This window comes from Drosophila teissieri, chromosome 2R, assembly GCF_016746235.2.
Source record: "Drosophila teissieri strain GT53w chromosome 2R, Prin_Dtei_1.1, whole genome shotgun sequence".
NCBI lineage: Eukaryota > Metazoa > Arthropoda > Insecta > Diptera > Drosophilidae > Drosophila > Drosophila teissieri.
Window position 1 is genome coordinate 2494635 of NC_053030.1, and position 16049 is coordinate 2510683.

The 16049-nt window shown below is 38.5% G+C and overlaps 2 protein-coding genes across 3 annotated transcripts; both read right to left on the reverse strand.

Moving 5' to 3' along the window:
• Positions 1-3788: 3788 nt before the first annotated feature.
• LOC122614120 lies at positions 3789-5751 on the reverse strand. 2 transcript variants are annotated; one of them, XM_043788607.1, is made up of 2 exons: positions 5579-5751; positions 3789-5524 (listed from the first exon to the last, which is right to left on the reverse strand). In XM_043788607.1, the coding sequence occupies exons 1-2, from the start codon at positions 5735-5737 to the stop codon at positions 3884-3886; spliced, it is 1800 nt and encodes a 599-aa protein (XP_043644542.1). In that variant the 5' UTR covers positions 5738-5751; the 3' UTR covers positions 3789-3883. The 2 variants fall into 2 exon arrangements, with proteins under 2 accessions (XP_043644542.1, XP_043644541.1); XM_043788606.1 differs by having other exon boundaries at positions 3789-5751.
• Positions 5752-9234: 3483 nt separating this feature from the next.
• On the reverse strand, positions 9235-9965 carry LOC122614386. The gene has a single exon (XM_043788955.1). It carries the CDS (start codon positions 9858-9860, stop codon positions 9243-9245), a length of 618 nt encoding a protein of 205 aa, XP_043644890.1. The 5' UTR covers positions 9861-9965; the 3' UTR covers positions 9235-9242.
• Positions 9966-16049: the final 6084 nt, after the last annotated feature.

Here is a 16049-nt window from a genome sequence, read left to right on the forward strand (position 1 = left end):
AAAAATATATATATACTTTGTGGCGCCGGAATTGCTTCCTTTCACCTGTAACATATGGACGTGGCGATTGGCCACGTCTGAACGCCGAACCATCAAGCTAAAGAAAGAATAATCGAAATTGAATTTATGCATTGCACTTCGTTTATCTATAACTAACTACTTTCCGCCTCACTCATACGCGTACGCTTTTGGCATTTTTTTCGGATCACTTTTTATACCCGTTACTCGTAGAGGAAAAGGGTATATTAGATTCGTTGAAAAGTATGTAACAGGCAGAAGGAAGCGTTTCCGACCATATAAAGTATATATATTCTTGATCAGGATCAATAGCCGAGTCGATCTGGCCATGTCCGTCTGTCCGTCCGTCTGTCCGTCTGTCTGTCCGTCTGTCTGTCCGTCCGTATGAACGTCGAGATCTCAGGAACTACAAAAGCTAGAAAAATTAGATTAAACATACAGACTCCAGAGTCATAGACGCAGCGAAAGTTTGTTGATTCATGTTGCCACGCCCTCTCTAACGCCCACAAACCGCCCAAAGCTGCCACGCCCACAGTTTTGAAAAATGTTTTGATATTTTTTCATTTTTGTATTAGTCTTGTAAATTTCTATTGATTTGCCAACAAATTTTTTGCCACGCCCACTCTAACGCCCACAAAACCGCAAAAAACTGTATGGGCTGAAGACTCTCCTTCGCACTTCGAATAGCTTAGTAACGGGTATCAGATAGTCGGGGAACTCGTCTATAGCGTTCTCTCTTGTTTTTTTCTAAATTAGAGAAACCTCCACAGAATTCCTAAACCAAACATCTTTCCAGACCCTCGGCCAGGTTGGGCTTCACTTGCTACTCATAGTTTATGGGTTTGTTGTCAGAGCTATTCATTAAACACGTGAACGATCCACCAGGCTATGAAATCCCTTTAATTGATTGCCGTTCTCGGTTTGACGACGAAAGGAGCACTCTGTCAGTGCTAATTTTCAAAATATACACATATATAATATGGGCCCAGCTCATAAATACAGGCACCCACGAAGGAACTCAAGTGGCTCGTACAAAATTTCGGCCTGTGCAGATTAGGTGCACGCGAATATTTTGTGGCTGGCAAGTGCCAAACTGGCCATCGCAGACAGGCAGCCGTCAGATGGAGACTTATCATTTGCTCATAAAAATGTCAAAACTATCATGCTGACATTGACTGATTACGTCGACGTGGGAGGCATATCTGGGATGCCAATGTTAAATGCTTCGTCTCCTCAAATTGTCGTATATCGAGCCCTTCCAGCCCCGCTATCCCGGCCATCCTTCAACACGCATCCTTGCATTGTCTGATTCCATTTCATCCTTTTCCATCGTTATATTTTTTACTCAGTGCCACTGCATTCACCCATCCATCTATCAGTCAATCGAGTGACTCAGAGATGCTCCGGAGCCATCAGCATAACCATTACCGTCTCCTCCGTTTGGCATGATTCATGACTTCGATTGAATTTTGATTGACAATATCGCAAGCATTTAAAGTGTCTGTTTCCGCTTTCCGTGCTTTATGAATATTTTTCTCCACTCTGCTTGCAAGTGGCTTGACTTTTGAACCACAGGGCTTAGGTTACGTGATTTTAAAAATCATTTGTCATTTGACGGATGAGCAATTGATTGACATCGTCAGGTATGAATACATCACACTTCCAGAATGAGTTATCAAGACATATACATATGTGTTGAGGTGTTTTGTTGAATATTAGTGTCATATGTGTATTGTAAGGCATCCAATCAACTTTGAAACGCTGCGTTTTCTACAGTAGAGTATTTTTTTTCCAATGTCCGTCTGTAGAAGAATAAAACACGTATAGCTTATTATCGATCTGATTTTGTAATGCTACCAAAACCAAAATAGAGTTAGTTTAAATTTATAACCTTTAATATGTGTCATCCTCTGCATGGTATCGCTTACAATCCCCATTATAAGCACACACTCTTTGAGCATGGACGCACGGAATAATTAAAGATAAGATCACCTTCAGTTCTCTGTCACATCCAGAATATCAATTTCATTTTGACATTGATAAAATTAATTTATGAGACGGCCTTTTTGAACGTCCACACCTCACTAGTTTATTTATGACCGTTACCAATTCCAACCAAATCAGAGCGATTTGAGTGATTACCGGCTAGACCAATTTAAAATTTATGCCGTGCCAGCTAGAACCAGCTATTTAAACCACTGGTGTTTTAATTCTAATCTTGCTAGTTCAGCACGTTCATGACCCAATATTACTTTTCACAGAATAGTAATCGTTTCAACGGAAAATCCGGCTTAGGAAGCGTTTCGTCGACATGCTAGAACTAGACTCTCGTTCAAACCAGGTCTTTAAACAATTTATTTAGCCAAACAAATATTAATTATCATTCTCTATAATAATTTTATCCGGAAAGGCGGAAAGAGGAACATGGCCATATCGATTCGGCTATCGATTCTGATCAAGAATATATATACTTTATATGGTCGGAAACGCTTCCTTCTGCCTGTTACATGCTTTTCAAAGAATCTAGTATACCCTTTTACTCTACGAGTAACGGGTAGAAAAACTACGGTTTGGTTTCCGTTCATTTATGAAGTAAAACAGCGCTCGGGATTGATTCCGCTCCCTTAATTAGGGAGTCACCTGTCGCCATCAATAGTGGCGGCATATATAAAATTTATTGGCTGAGTAACGGGTATCTGCTAGTAGATGATTTTCCACAAACCGCGCCTGCTTCATTTTTTTAAAGACAGCTGAACAGTTTGAACCTCAATTGTTCTAATATAAATTAGTTTAAGATTTGAGCGTTCTCCGCAGTGTATTGGTAGTAACCATGATGAATTTTAATTTAACAATAAAAAGCCAGTTATTCGTAGCAGCCCGTGCGAAAATATTTTTTTAATCAAATGGAACAGTCGCGCACTCTCCGCAATGAGGTGGAAGTGTGGGGGTGATCACGTCCAGTGAATGGGACATTTCAATTTACTCACTGCGCTGTTTCCCTCATGTGCAACCTGTGGCCTGACAACAATCGCCAACAATCAATGGAAAAAGCGTTCATTTTAGGACATTTTGCGGTAATTGAAAGCGACTTGTCATCCTGATGGTTTTTAATTATTTTTTTAAATTTATAAGGCCGTTCCAGCTTAGCACGGGTACAGAAGCTTTACTCCCAGCAAATAAATTGCAAATTATTACGGATTTTTGTTTCGAGGTGGCATTAAATATATTTTCATTTTAATTCCATTGCACGTCGCTCACCGAAACAGCCTCTGTGAGACCACTGGCTCTTCAAACAAACCAACATTTTGACGGAAATTATTCGCTGTGGGCCCAAGGGCTATGAACCATTGTCTTTGCGCTTACTATTTGATTAATGAAATGTATTTCTATACTCTTTATGTGTTACGCATTATTGTAACATTTTAATAACACCGCATGTGGATACTCAGAACCTAAACGCTAGTTGTTTTAAAATGCAACTGTAGAAACAGCATGAATGTAATCATTTGGCTATATAGGAGAACCATGACAAAACTTAATTTACAGGTAAAAGGAGAAAATATAGTAACTATTTTAAATTTTGGAGCAGTTAAGAAAAGGGATTTGCAACCAAAGTTTAAAAAAGTACACTAAATGACTTACTAGTAAATTTCTATACCTATTATTTGTGAAACTTAGTTTTTTGATAATTCGTATAATTTTTAAACCCTTAATATTCTACTCATAAATATTGTAATGTTCCACTTCAGGGACTCTGCTGGTGCCTGGTATCTTTGACACGACTCTTTTATTTACGCATACATATGAAAACATTTTAATACACCAAGAGTAACCTTCTAGTGTGTATTGTGGTTTCCGGCTCCTCTCAAATGCAGAAGCAAAATGTTTTTAAGTCTGGATCGCCGACGCAGTGGGACTGCCCTAGGTAATGACTGACCCGACTAATGGGACTGGTCAACAGAAGAACGTCCGACAGACGAACGGTGGCCTCGAAAACTCCATTCCCCGGAATCGTCCGCACCCGCAGCCTCAACTCGTAGACAAAGGTCTCCTCGCCGAAGTCCAAGAAGTGGGCCAATAGAACCATTTCGAGCTTTAGCTGCCGGCACTGTCTGAACGGTTTGATAAGCTGGTTGATGGATTCCACCAAAAAGCGACTGCTTCGAAGGACCAGTCCGTCGTCCGTGGGAACTTCAGTAAGTTCGCGGCAAAAGCAGAAGAGGGAAGGTATGTGAGCCAAGTCGCAGGTCCTGTGGTCAGGAATCGGAAGAAAAAGGCTTATGCCCCTGGGCAACCTATTTGCTGGATGCGACTGGAGCCTTTTCATGCCGACCTCTAGGTTGGCGTCTTTCAGTTGACCCAGATCTATAACGTCAGCCAGGGTTTCGCGCAGATCGTATGGAGTGATCAAGCTATGAGCGTTGCTTTCGAGGTTCCCAACTGCCAAGGGGTATTTCCGCTTTAGCCATTCCGGGTATATTGCCACCATTAAGGGCTGTGATTCTTCCTTCATGCCCTGAAGGGTCATGCGGTATTCTCCAGCTCGCAGGCCGTGGTCGGACATCAGAAATAGCAGAGTGTTGTTTAGAATATCCGCGTTCAGCAACTTTTTTAAAAGCATCATATAGGAAAAATCCAGGTGAGATGCATATTCATAGTACTCCTGGACACCCTGCGAATGCCAGAAAAACGAGAAAAAGGGTATTTCCTGCATATAGGGTATCAGTTGGAGGATGAAGTCCCTGAGAATCTCTTGGAATTTTCGTCCTGCCGTGCAGTGAATCATCTCCTTCAGATCGATGCTATAGCGCGTGTGATTATCCATCTCGACAATTACAGGAGTCAAATCAAAATCGACTTTATTTTTGGGAAGCTCTTGGTGCCCATTTCCACGGGAGAGGATCCCGTTGGCGTTATCCTCACCATAGGCGGTGCTGTAGCCTTCCATTTTGAAGCTCTCCCACAGCCAGTCTTTCTCGTTCGATAGAAAGTCTAACCCTGCAACTCGACTGCTTTTACCACCCAAAAAAGGCACTAAGTTGGCATTTGCATCCAAGCCCACACGACTGTAGCCGAAGAATTTCGTGTGAGGGTGGTTTTCTAAAAAGGACTTTACAAGGGGAAAATATCGCACAAAATGCATGTGAGAAACTGAGTCAATGCCCAAAACCATTACAGACAATTTCTCAGGTCTCTCCGTCGGCATCCATTTGGGATCAGGCGGACGCAAAAAATAATGTACGTCATGGTATCTGCTTTCATTAAACTGGTCCGAGCACCTAATGCGAACCATCTGATCACCTGTGCCGATCTTAATTTTTCTGGTCGTGCCACTTTTCAAATTAAATTGTCCTTCCGTTGTGTACTGCCTTGAGTGGATGCGGATGTATCCTGATTTTAGCCAATACTTACAACTCAAGTTCTCTGAAATCCTTTTGGCCTCCAGAAAATTGGTACCGTCTTGAGTTACCGCAGTTAGTAGTTGGGGCATGCGACACTGCAACTTCTTGATCGGCTCAATCGCACAGTAAAACGCCGCCGGTTTCCATGGACCACTTACATGGCACACGGAGGTGTTGACAAAGACAACTTCTTTGGGGGCATCCACCAGATGCTTCCTTTCAAACAACTCAGTTAGGGGCTGGAGCCCAAAGTATAGCGTAAAAAATAATGCGGTCAGGATCATGGATACTTTCATTCGCAACATCAACCGCGCCATTTTTTCGGTTATATTACGATCCTACAAAAGGACTTTTGACATTAATTTTCTGGCCTGCTGAACAGAATAGAGACACTTTCTAGACAGAAAATCGCGTTTAAGCTATTAAATAAATGGTTGAATTAGTTTACTATTTTCAAAAGTAGGGTGGTATATAATTGAAAACCTGAGGGCACTAAATTAATAATGTCGAATGACCAAAAATTAATGTTTTAACAATATGCTCTATAGGAGGAACTAATTAAATTTATTATATACAAGAAAGAATAAAAACTCAAATTCGCTGGTAATTGTTGATCCCGCATTTCGATAGTGCTTGAAATGAAAAGAGGCAAATAAAATAAATCCACTAATAAATAAAGAAAAACCAAATACATTTTCAGAATCATTATTGCTATTGTTTTAAATAAATAATGTACACAACTGTACTGCCAAACTTTTTTGGTTCGGCTTAGCCATGCAAATTATAAAATCTAATCACCTGTGCTTAAAATGTAATGAACGCAATAATTTTAGCGGATTTGTTTTCACATATCATTGGTAGTGGGGTAAAAATTGGAGGGAAAGTGGTTCGGGTCGTTAGCCGTAATTGGCGACAGCCGCTTAATGCGCCGCGGGATGTAAAAAAGACCGGGAAAAGGCATAAAAACTAAACATGTTCAAAAAACAAATAAAACGGATTTGTATCTATCGACGTCCAAAACAAAACAAGAGAGATTATGGAAAAGCATAACAAAAGAGTTTAATTTCTCATTTTTATTTATAATCGTATGCAAATAGGAAGCTTACAAATACCAGCAACCAAATATTTGAATAGTTTGAATAAAAATCGAGCAATTTATTTAACAAATTATCCATTTTAGCGCTGTTTGCTTTGTTTTGTCAAATGAGGTTAATTTGTGTTTAACCTGACCTGTACTGGTCTCTTCCCCTTTCTGCGGTCAAGTGTGGGAAAACGCAGTTTGCTGGCTTTTCGAGCCGTTAACAGTGTGGGCAAATGCAGTTAGAAGCACAGACATGGCGGTATTTAACAAATTTGTTGGTCATATACGTCTCTCGACATAAAAGGCAGGAAAGCGACTGATTCCCAGATTGGAAGCGTCAACTACCATCGGTTACAACAATTGCTCACGACTTTCTGACGTCATTGACTGTAGTATCACTTTAATTTTAATTTTTCTCAATTTATTGAAAACTTCTAAGAAACTGATGATTCGGACAATTTATTGTGCTTTGCTTGCTGTGGCTGAATAACTATTTACTATGCTTTGCCTTGATCAATGTAAAATTTTTCAATTACTGTGCTCTTACTTTGATTGTTAGAGATAAAGCACGCTCTGCAAAAGAATCTTTAATAAGAATGATTATTTTCTGTATTCAAATAATTATTTTGTATTCTATTATATTTTTACCTTAGTTCATATACCGTTTTAAGTCCCTTAAAATAATACATATTTATATATAAGTACTTAAGTTTTGTATGCTTACAATTATGCACTTCACGTTTAATCGAAATTGTCGTTTATTTCAGTGGCATATGTACATATATATTACATAACTTCGTGGGCGTATTTAAACATTCGAATTCAGATATGCATATGTACATAGGTCCAATACAGGATAATTGCAGTGGACATGCCAAAAAGCACACCACGGATTGTTTTGGGAAAATGGGCAGCTGGCTGGCCTGGATGGTGATGGTGCGTTGACGTTGTCATCAAAATAAAAATTAATTATGCATTCTATGCGCTGCATTTGAATTGCTTTTGTTGTTTATTACTGTCATTCCCATTTTAAGTGCGTTTGTTGCGGCGTCGTTGTAGTTGTTGTTGCTTTGTATCAGTCTTTGTTGGTCGTTTGTTGTGCGGGATTAATGTGGCATTAAAGCACCGCGCCTACTTTTTAGCATTTGGATCCGATAACTGCGGGGCAAATAAATTACAAATATAATAATTAAGCAGCATTATTTTTGACAAAACAAATGCACACACAGTGCCACATTGCGTCCCACCGCAAAAATGGTGGCAAATCGGGATACAAATCGTGTATTTCCGTAGTTCCACCCCTTGGCGGCAGAGGGCGTTGGCGCTACTTTAGGCGTGCTGCTCGTTGTTATACTAAAATTCATTTGTGCATAGGAATTAATTACGCATAATGACAATTTGATAAAATTGAAAAATTACATTTTATTTAAATTGATTTATTGTTATTAAAAATTCTAAATTGGCTCCCAGAGTCTGAGTTCGCCGTCCATCCCAGAAATGCATTTGTGAACAATGCGAACTTAATTTATCGACATTGAACATTGATAAGTGTAAGTATAACTAACTATTAAATATATCTAATATATTTATACCCCTTTACTCGCAGAGTAAAAGGGTGAACTAGATTTGTTGAGAATTATGTATCAGGTAAAATTTAAGTATATGTATATATTCTTGATCACAATCAATAGCCGTCGATCTGGCCATGTCCGTCCGTATGAACGTTAAGATCTCAGAAACTATAAAAGCTTAGACATGCAGATCATAGAGACCTAGACGTAGCGCAATTTGTTGTCTTTTTGTCCACCACAGACGGCCAAAACTCCGATGTCCACACTCTACAAAATTTTGTAATTTCTTTTTAATATTATTTTTGTTGTGTTCTATTTTCTATAAATACGCCAAAAAGAATCTTGAACTTTCTCGTTCGCGGTCCCACTCGCTGAGTAACAGATATCTAATTTTTATACCCGTTACTCGTAGATTCGTTACTACTAGATTCGTTGAAAAGTATGTAACAAGCAGAAGGAAGCGTTTTCGACCATGTAAAGTATATATATTCTTGATCAGGATCAATAGACGTGTCGATCTGGCCATGTCCGTCTGTCCGTCCGTCTGTCCGTCCGTATGAACGCTGAGATCTCAGGAACTACAAAAGCTAGAAAGTTCAGACTAAGCATACAGACTCCAGAGACATAGGCGCAGCGCATGTTTGTCGATTCATGTTGCCACACCCACTCTAACGGCCACAAACCGCCCGAAACTGCCACGCCAACACATTTGAAACATTGTTTGATATTTTTTCATTATTGTATAAGTCTTGTACATTTCTATCGATTTTCAAAAAACTTTTTGCCACGCCCACTCTAACGCCCACAAACCGCCAAAAACTGTCAGTGTCGAAGGCTCTCCTTCGCACTTCCACTAGCTGACTAACGGGTATCAGATAGTCGGGGAACTCTCTTGTTTTTTTTTTAATTCTAAGCCGTAAATCGTCTAACCAGTAGCGAACGCTGAGGTGCGCAATGGTTTTTAAATACATAGGAGTACCAAAAAAAAACCTATTATAATTTTAGCGTTTGCATAGCTCGAATTGATGAATATTTGATTTGAAAAACATTGAAGGCAGAGGCCAACTATGATAACATTGTTATTTTATACTTTTAAACAATTAACTAAAAACCAAACTAAAGACCTCTGTGCAGTCAAATAAATTCTTGAAAAAGCTACAGTCTTAGAATTTAATAAAAGTAGAACACATAAGATAGTTTTTTTTTAAACCATTGGGATAAGCTGACTTTTTTGTTTTTGCCCTCCTTTTCATCATTATTTCCCATCTTTAGTTGATCACAGATAAGCTTCTCGTCCTTATCATCCTTGACATAGAAGATGGCCGTCTCTGTTGTTTCATAGTCAGTGGGATTGCCATTACCGTCTGAGCCTTGCTCCAGAAATTCAATGATGGCATTTTCGGGAACGAGGTTCTCAGCCCTGACTTTGACGCGAATATCACCGCCATATCCAATTTTTTGGCCATCGTAGCTAAGCGCGATTTGGGAATCCTTCATACTAAAGTACTTCAGGTACATGCGATTAGTTTTCGTCAAGCTTTTGGCAACAATGCCACCGATATCGTGAAAGAAACGGTAGACAATGTAAGCCCTGTCCAACTGATAGTCGCTCACGGATATCCAAAAAGAGTTCCTGGGCTCTTCGTCATACTTATTTCTATTATACTGAATGGTATAATCTGAATTGTTTCCAATGACTTGATGGAACGCCTTCCGGGACAGACCATCGATGATTGGTTCTCCTAGATATGTTCCTGCGTACTCTCCATTATTCATTTTCCTGTTCATTTTTTTTTAAATAAATTTATTCTATTTAATCTGACAAATTTATGTCATTATTTAAACCATTGGAATCATGTTCAATTTTGACAAGAGATAAGGAGTGGCATAGCCTTGACAATGTGATGAACTACAAAGGAGGAGAAAAATTAATACACAATTTAACAAGCTTTAGGAGTAATAAGTTCCCGCAATTTAGATTTTGGTGCAAGAAAGAAATATCAAAATTAATTTCAGATATCAATAGAAAATCTGCTGTGGGATTGCCAACAAGAAATTAAAATTTTTTTTGTCGAATCGATTGAAATAGAAAAATATAGAAATACAAATACAAGAGAGAACGCTATAGTCCAGTTCGCCGACTATCTGATACCCGTTACCCAGTTCGTGGAAGTGCTAAGGAGAAATTTTAGCACTGACAGTTTTTGGCGGTTTGTGGGCGTTAGAGTAAGTGGGGCAAAAAGTTTTTTAGCAAACAAGACTAACAAAAATGTGAAAAATATCAAAACATTTCTCAAAAGTGTGGGCGTGGCAGTTTATGGACGTTAGGGTGAGCGTGGCAAAACGTTTTTTGGCAAGTCGATATAAATGTACTAGGCTAATAAAAAAATTAAAAAATATCAAAACCACTTTCGAAAGTGTGAGCTTTGGTGCGGCTTGTGGGCGTTAGAATGGGCATGGCAAAAAGTTTTTTTGCAAATCGATATTTACAAGACTATCAAAAAAATAAAAAATGATCAAAACATTTTTCAAAAGTGTGGGCGTCGCAGTTTTTGGCGTTTTGTGGGCGTTAGATTGGGCGTGACAATACATTTTTTTGCAAATCGATACAAATTTACAAGACTAATAAAAAAATATAAAAATATCAAATCATTTTTCAAAAGTGTGGGTGTGGCCGTTTTGTGGGCTACTTTTCAACGAACCTGGTATACCCTTTTACTCCTTGAGTAATGATTATAAAAAGAGAAAACGCTATAGTCGACTTCCTTGTCTATCAGACAAACGTTACCTATCTGGTGTACCCCTTTATTCTACGAGTAAAGCATTTCAAAATGTTTTGAGCGAATGTTTTTATCTTTTTGCGGTTTGGGGGTGAAAAAACCAATCAAAGCATTTCTCAAATGTTTGACAATCTACTGAAACAAACTTGCGCTGCGATACGTCGCTACAATCTCCATGCTTAGTCTCAAGTTTCGATCTTTAATAGTTCCCGAGATCTCTGCGCTCATACGAACAGACGGACGGACAGAGTACGGACGTCTAGTAATCCTGATATAGAATATACATATGTACTTTATTGAATCGGAAACACTTCCTTTTACCTGGTAACTTCTTTTTAAAACGAAGATGAATTTACATAGAACCAATTCAGATATGTAAACCCATTTAGAGTTTGTTTTATAAAATGTATTTTTCGATTTCTGGGGAGATATATGATTTAGTTTCCTCATGACCCCACCATCCGAGTCACAAAAGCGAAAAACATCAAAAGGTCGGCGTACCCCGAACAGACCGCTTTGCTTTATTTACGCATAATTTCCTGCAATTTATGGGCTAGGTACTCCTCCATACACATAAATATCTCTGCTTCAGAGCGCAGGGAGGGATCCGCATTAAGGCATGTTCAAAGCGTTTTCCAGGTCCACAGTCTATAAAATATTAAAAATTAGCTGATACGAATACTTATAAGTTATACTTGGAGGCGCCAATTGCTGTGTGTAGCATGAAGTGGTTAAGATTCTGATTGCGTGATTGCGGCTGCGGCAGCAGTGGTTGCCACCCACAATGAGCAACAGAAAGACCGACACGGAAGTATCTTTCACCTAGGCCAATCGTGGACCATTAGGTGGTTCGGAGACTAAAGGCGGCTGCTTCCGAGGCCAGGTCAAAGGAACTTCAAACGGTTGTACGGTGCCATTGCTGACTGGTTCCCATCATAATTCTAGCAATCGAACGAGTTTCTAATTTCTTTGTTTGTTTGCCTGTAGTGGCGGCGGCATCCCTTTGAACCGGCGGAGTCTATCGAGCTCAGGTGCGATCTGATGAATCTTCGTGCCTATAATACGCAGTTTGGCAGTACCCTTCCCGCTTCTATAATACTCGATGCCTGCGACAGGATTTCCAAAGTGTTAATCATCCGCGAAGCGCAATATCGGATACACTCCAGATCAAAGGCTTATCTCAATCTTGACCCCATAAAATTCAATGAACTATTCCCTTATGAATTGTGATCTATCTGTTGGCCTAATGATAAAATCTTTGGAATGTACGCGTGCCGTTTGTTCGTTTCTTATCAGGTCTCTGTACGGTGTTGTGTAATCAAAGACAAAACAAACCGGATATTTAACCAGTTACTCGACTGCATGTGTACAAGAAAATTTTTTAAATATGGACTAGTTTTAAAATACCCATTCTCCAGCATATGGATTATTTTCATACAAGACATTTTATTAATTTAAATATGTAATTGAATTTCACTGAAATATTCAAGAAAAATGTATTTAAAATAATTCAAGTTCTAATTGTTTTGCTACTATTTCTGTCCTTAAATCTCGTTGCTTTTGATAGATTTTTACTCGAAAGTAAGGTTGAATTTATCTTAATATGCTATAATCAAATTTAGCTGAGCTCCGTAAGTGTTAAGAGATTATGTATGCAGGTTTCCAACACTCTACTTATTATTTAAATCAACGTATACGTATAATATGTATAAGTATCTAGTATATCATATATACATAAAATAAAATTAAAAGCAAAAAATTTTCTGAAGTGTTAGTGAACCAACAACTTAAACCAAGACTCGCCGTAATGCCGTTCTTGTGCCTATGCAAGTCTTATCTGCGGATCAAGCGCTTTCCTGTTCATCGAATTCGACCAATTTTGATTTAAACAGCTGATCGTATCCCACTCCAATTGAAATATTATAATCATCTGTAAACGTAAATACGATTTCGGATTCCTCACCCACAGAATTTCAAAGAACTCGCTGCGTTAATTTCAAATCACTACCGTTACAAGCTAGTGAGGTTTTGATTACTGTGGGTAACGGGGGTGCTGCGGAAGTCGTGCGTCGACGCCTCAAATGATGACGCCGTCGAAGAAGTGCCGGTAAATTCAGCACATGCAGCGCTGTTTGCAGGCGTGTGTGCGTGTTGTTTGTTTGCATTTTTGTTTCTCCCAATTGAACGCTCTCTTGTGCAGCGCTGCTTCCAATCAGAACGACAGAGAGAGAGAGAGAGAGAGAGTAAAAGAGCGAAATGTCTTTATTTCCCCTTTTGCAGAGACAGCTGCGGTTTCAGTTCATCCGTTCCTATCGCCCCGCTTTTCCCCTTAAACAGCGTTTGCTCTCTTTGATCTGTTGTGTCTTCCCCTTCTGCCAAGCAGCCGCGCACAACGCGGTCTCGCTCTCGCACCCAATAGAATTGGGCTAGATTACATTTTGCTTCTTTTTCCCTTTTTATTTGCTTGGCTTTTTGCAATTTCTTTGTCATTGCCATAGTGGAATGAGTTTGCGAGGGTTAATTGTTGTTGTTGCCAAAGTGAAGCGCAATGGAAAACGGGGAGGTGTATTGTCATTTAGAGTCCAGCTTTTTATGTATCTCCGAGTTTTGCCTTCGGTCACCTTAGGCTCTTATGCGTCATTTCGGCACTCACATATGCATCCATGCACAAGTGCAATAGTTCATTTGAAGGTGAGAATAAAAAAGCAAATTCCGTGGAACAAGTAGATAGTAAATAATATTATATCAATATATATGTATGCATGTGTAATATAAGATATATTACAAACAAGCCATGTCGCATATGCACAGGTGTGTTCAATAAAATAGCAGTGCATGAGAATCTAAGAAATATAAAAGTATTTTTTCATGTCCCATTTCGTAAGAGACTTTTTATTTCAAGTATTTTTGTAAAATTGGCTGCATAGATGGAAAAAATAGGAAGCCCCGTTAGTTTTTCAAGTTATCTTTATTAAATTTTCAACTTTTAGGCTGTTCATTAGAATATCAATGTCTGGTTTACACGATCAATATTTTTTTAAGGTTAAGTTGATTAGATTTGATTGAAAGGAAAAAACATTACAAAAATGATATTTTTTTGGTAGAGGACAGCACTATTCTCAGAATGTTCGGCCAAAATTGTACCCATATGCCATTAAATATGATTTAAAGCCCGAAAAACGTGGTGCCTCACGTAAAACCACAGATACAGAGGATCGACGCATAGTTCCTTTCAGGAAGGTTAATCCTTCTGCATCCTCTAGGGAGGTGGAACAGGTCCCTGACACTCAGGAAACCAAGCACTCAAGACCTAATATCCTGGTATGGGCTGGTTTTTCTTACAGTGGTATCAGTCCCAAACATATGATTGATCGTATTATGGACCAAAACAAATATTATATGTAAATTTACCTATAAATGTTTGGCTGTCTTTTAATGAATTGAATATGTCCTTAATATGGCCATTCCAATAAGAGATAATGATCTTAAACTTCAGAATTTGTTCATACAAAATAAAATAGTCGTTCGTCGACTCGTAGAGTAAAAAGGTATACTAGACTCGTTGAAAAGTATGTAACAGGCAGAAGGAAGCACTTTCGACCATATAAAGTATATATATTCTTGATCGGGATCAATAGCCAAGTCGATCTCTCCATGTCCGTCTGTCCGTCCGTCTGTCCGTCCGTCCGTCCGTCTGTCCGTCTGTCTGTCCGTATGAACGTCGAGATCTCAGGAACTACAAAAGATAGTAAGTTGAGATTAAGCATACAGATTCCAGAGACATAGGCGCAGCGCATATCGATTCATGTTGCCACGCCTACACTAACGCCCACAAACCGCCCAAAACTGCCGCGCCCACACTTTTGAAAAATTGTTTGATATTTATTCATTATTGTATTAGTCTTGTAAATTTCTAACGATTTGCCAAAAACTTTTTGCCACGCCCACTCTAGCGCCCACGAACCGCCAAAAACTGTCAGTGCTGAAGACTCCTTCGCACTTTTACTAGCTGAGTAACGGGTATCACATAGTTGAGGATCTCGACTATAGCGTTCTCTCTTGTTTTTATTAACATTTGTTAAATTGTTTAAAATTAAATACCTAATGATTTTATAGAAAACTTTCGTCCATTTAAATTGTAATTCATAGAATTTTTTTTCTTAAACTCGCAGGTTATAAGCAATGCTACTAGAATTAGCACAGCTGTACATGCTAATTATATTATATGATATTTATTAATTATTGTGTATACCTAATTTTACTAAATGGCGGCTTTGATTAGCTTAGTGCAATATAAAATTGACTCACATACACTTTACATATTAATCTGAATAGGCAAGAAGCTATATATAGTCCAGCACTAAAAGATTTATATTAAAGTAAGATTAAAAACAATCTATTAACATTTAGCTTTAAAATGTACACAATTTAAGCGCAAAACCAAATTAATACATATTTTATTTACAGAAACTTTAGTAATAAATTGTATGGTTTGTGACAGAAGATTCTTATCGCTTAAGGGTGAACTACATACCTTTAGACACCATAAAAATTGGTTATTTTTTTATTGATTTAATCGATTGGAATTTTGACGAGTCAATGCTTAAAAGCTAATTCTCGAATATTGTTGAAGAGATGCCTTTCGGAAGTTACTTCAGCCCCTTTTTTTGTAGCCTTTAATGGCAGTTCCCCCCTTAAAATAGACAGTTTTGTGATATTTTAAATTTATTTATCCATGTACAGGGTGCGGCAGCATAACTCCCTTTTTTGAAATGCACGCCATTCAGTTAGTTGATGTCATTGGGAATCGCTTTAATTTAGCTCCGTTGGATCCCGTTCCCTTGTAATTTTTTTCTATGGGTTTATTTTTAGATCCCGTTTTTATGTGAACCATCCAAGAACCCTTCAAGATTTCAAAACCAACATCCAAGAAGAAATGGCCAACATAACACCTGCTATGCTACCAAGAGTCACGACAAACGCCAGAAATCGGTTTACGCATTGTATAGAGAATGGGGGACATCACTTATCAGATTTCATCTTCAAAAAAATATAAATAAAAGCTTTAGAAATGTACCTACATTATAAAAATAAATAAATATTTTTCGATGCCTACAATAGTTTTCATTGAGTTCTGAAAGAAGGAAATTATGCTGCCGCCCCCTGTATGTACATAGCAGATTTCGGGTATCTGCCA

Excerpts from the sequence above, each read along its gene's own strand:
- LOC122614120 (XM_043788606.1), bottom strand. The coding sequence starts at position 5,737 with ATGGCGCGGTTGATGTTGCGAATGAAAGTATCCATGATCCTGACCGCA.
- LOC122614386 (XM_043788955.1), bottom strand. The coding sequence starts at position 9,860 with ATGAACAGGAAAATGAATAATGGAGAGTACGCAGGAACATATCTAGGA.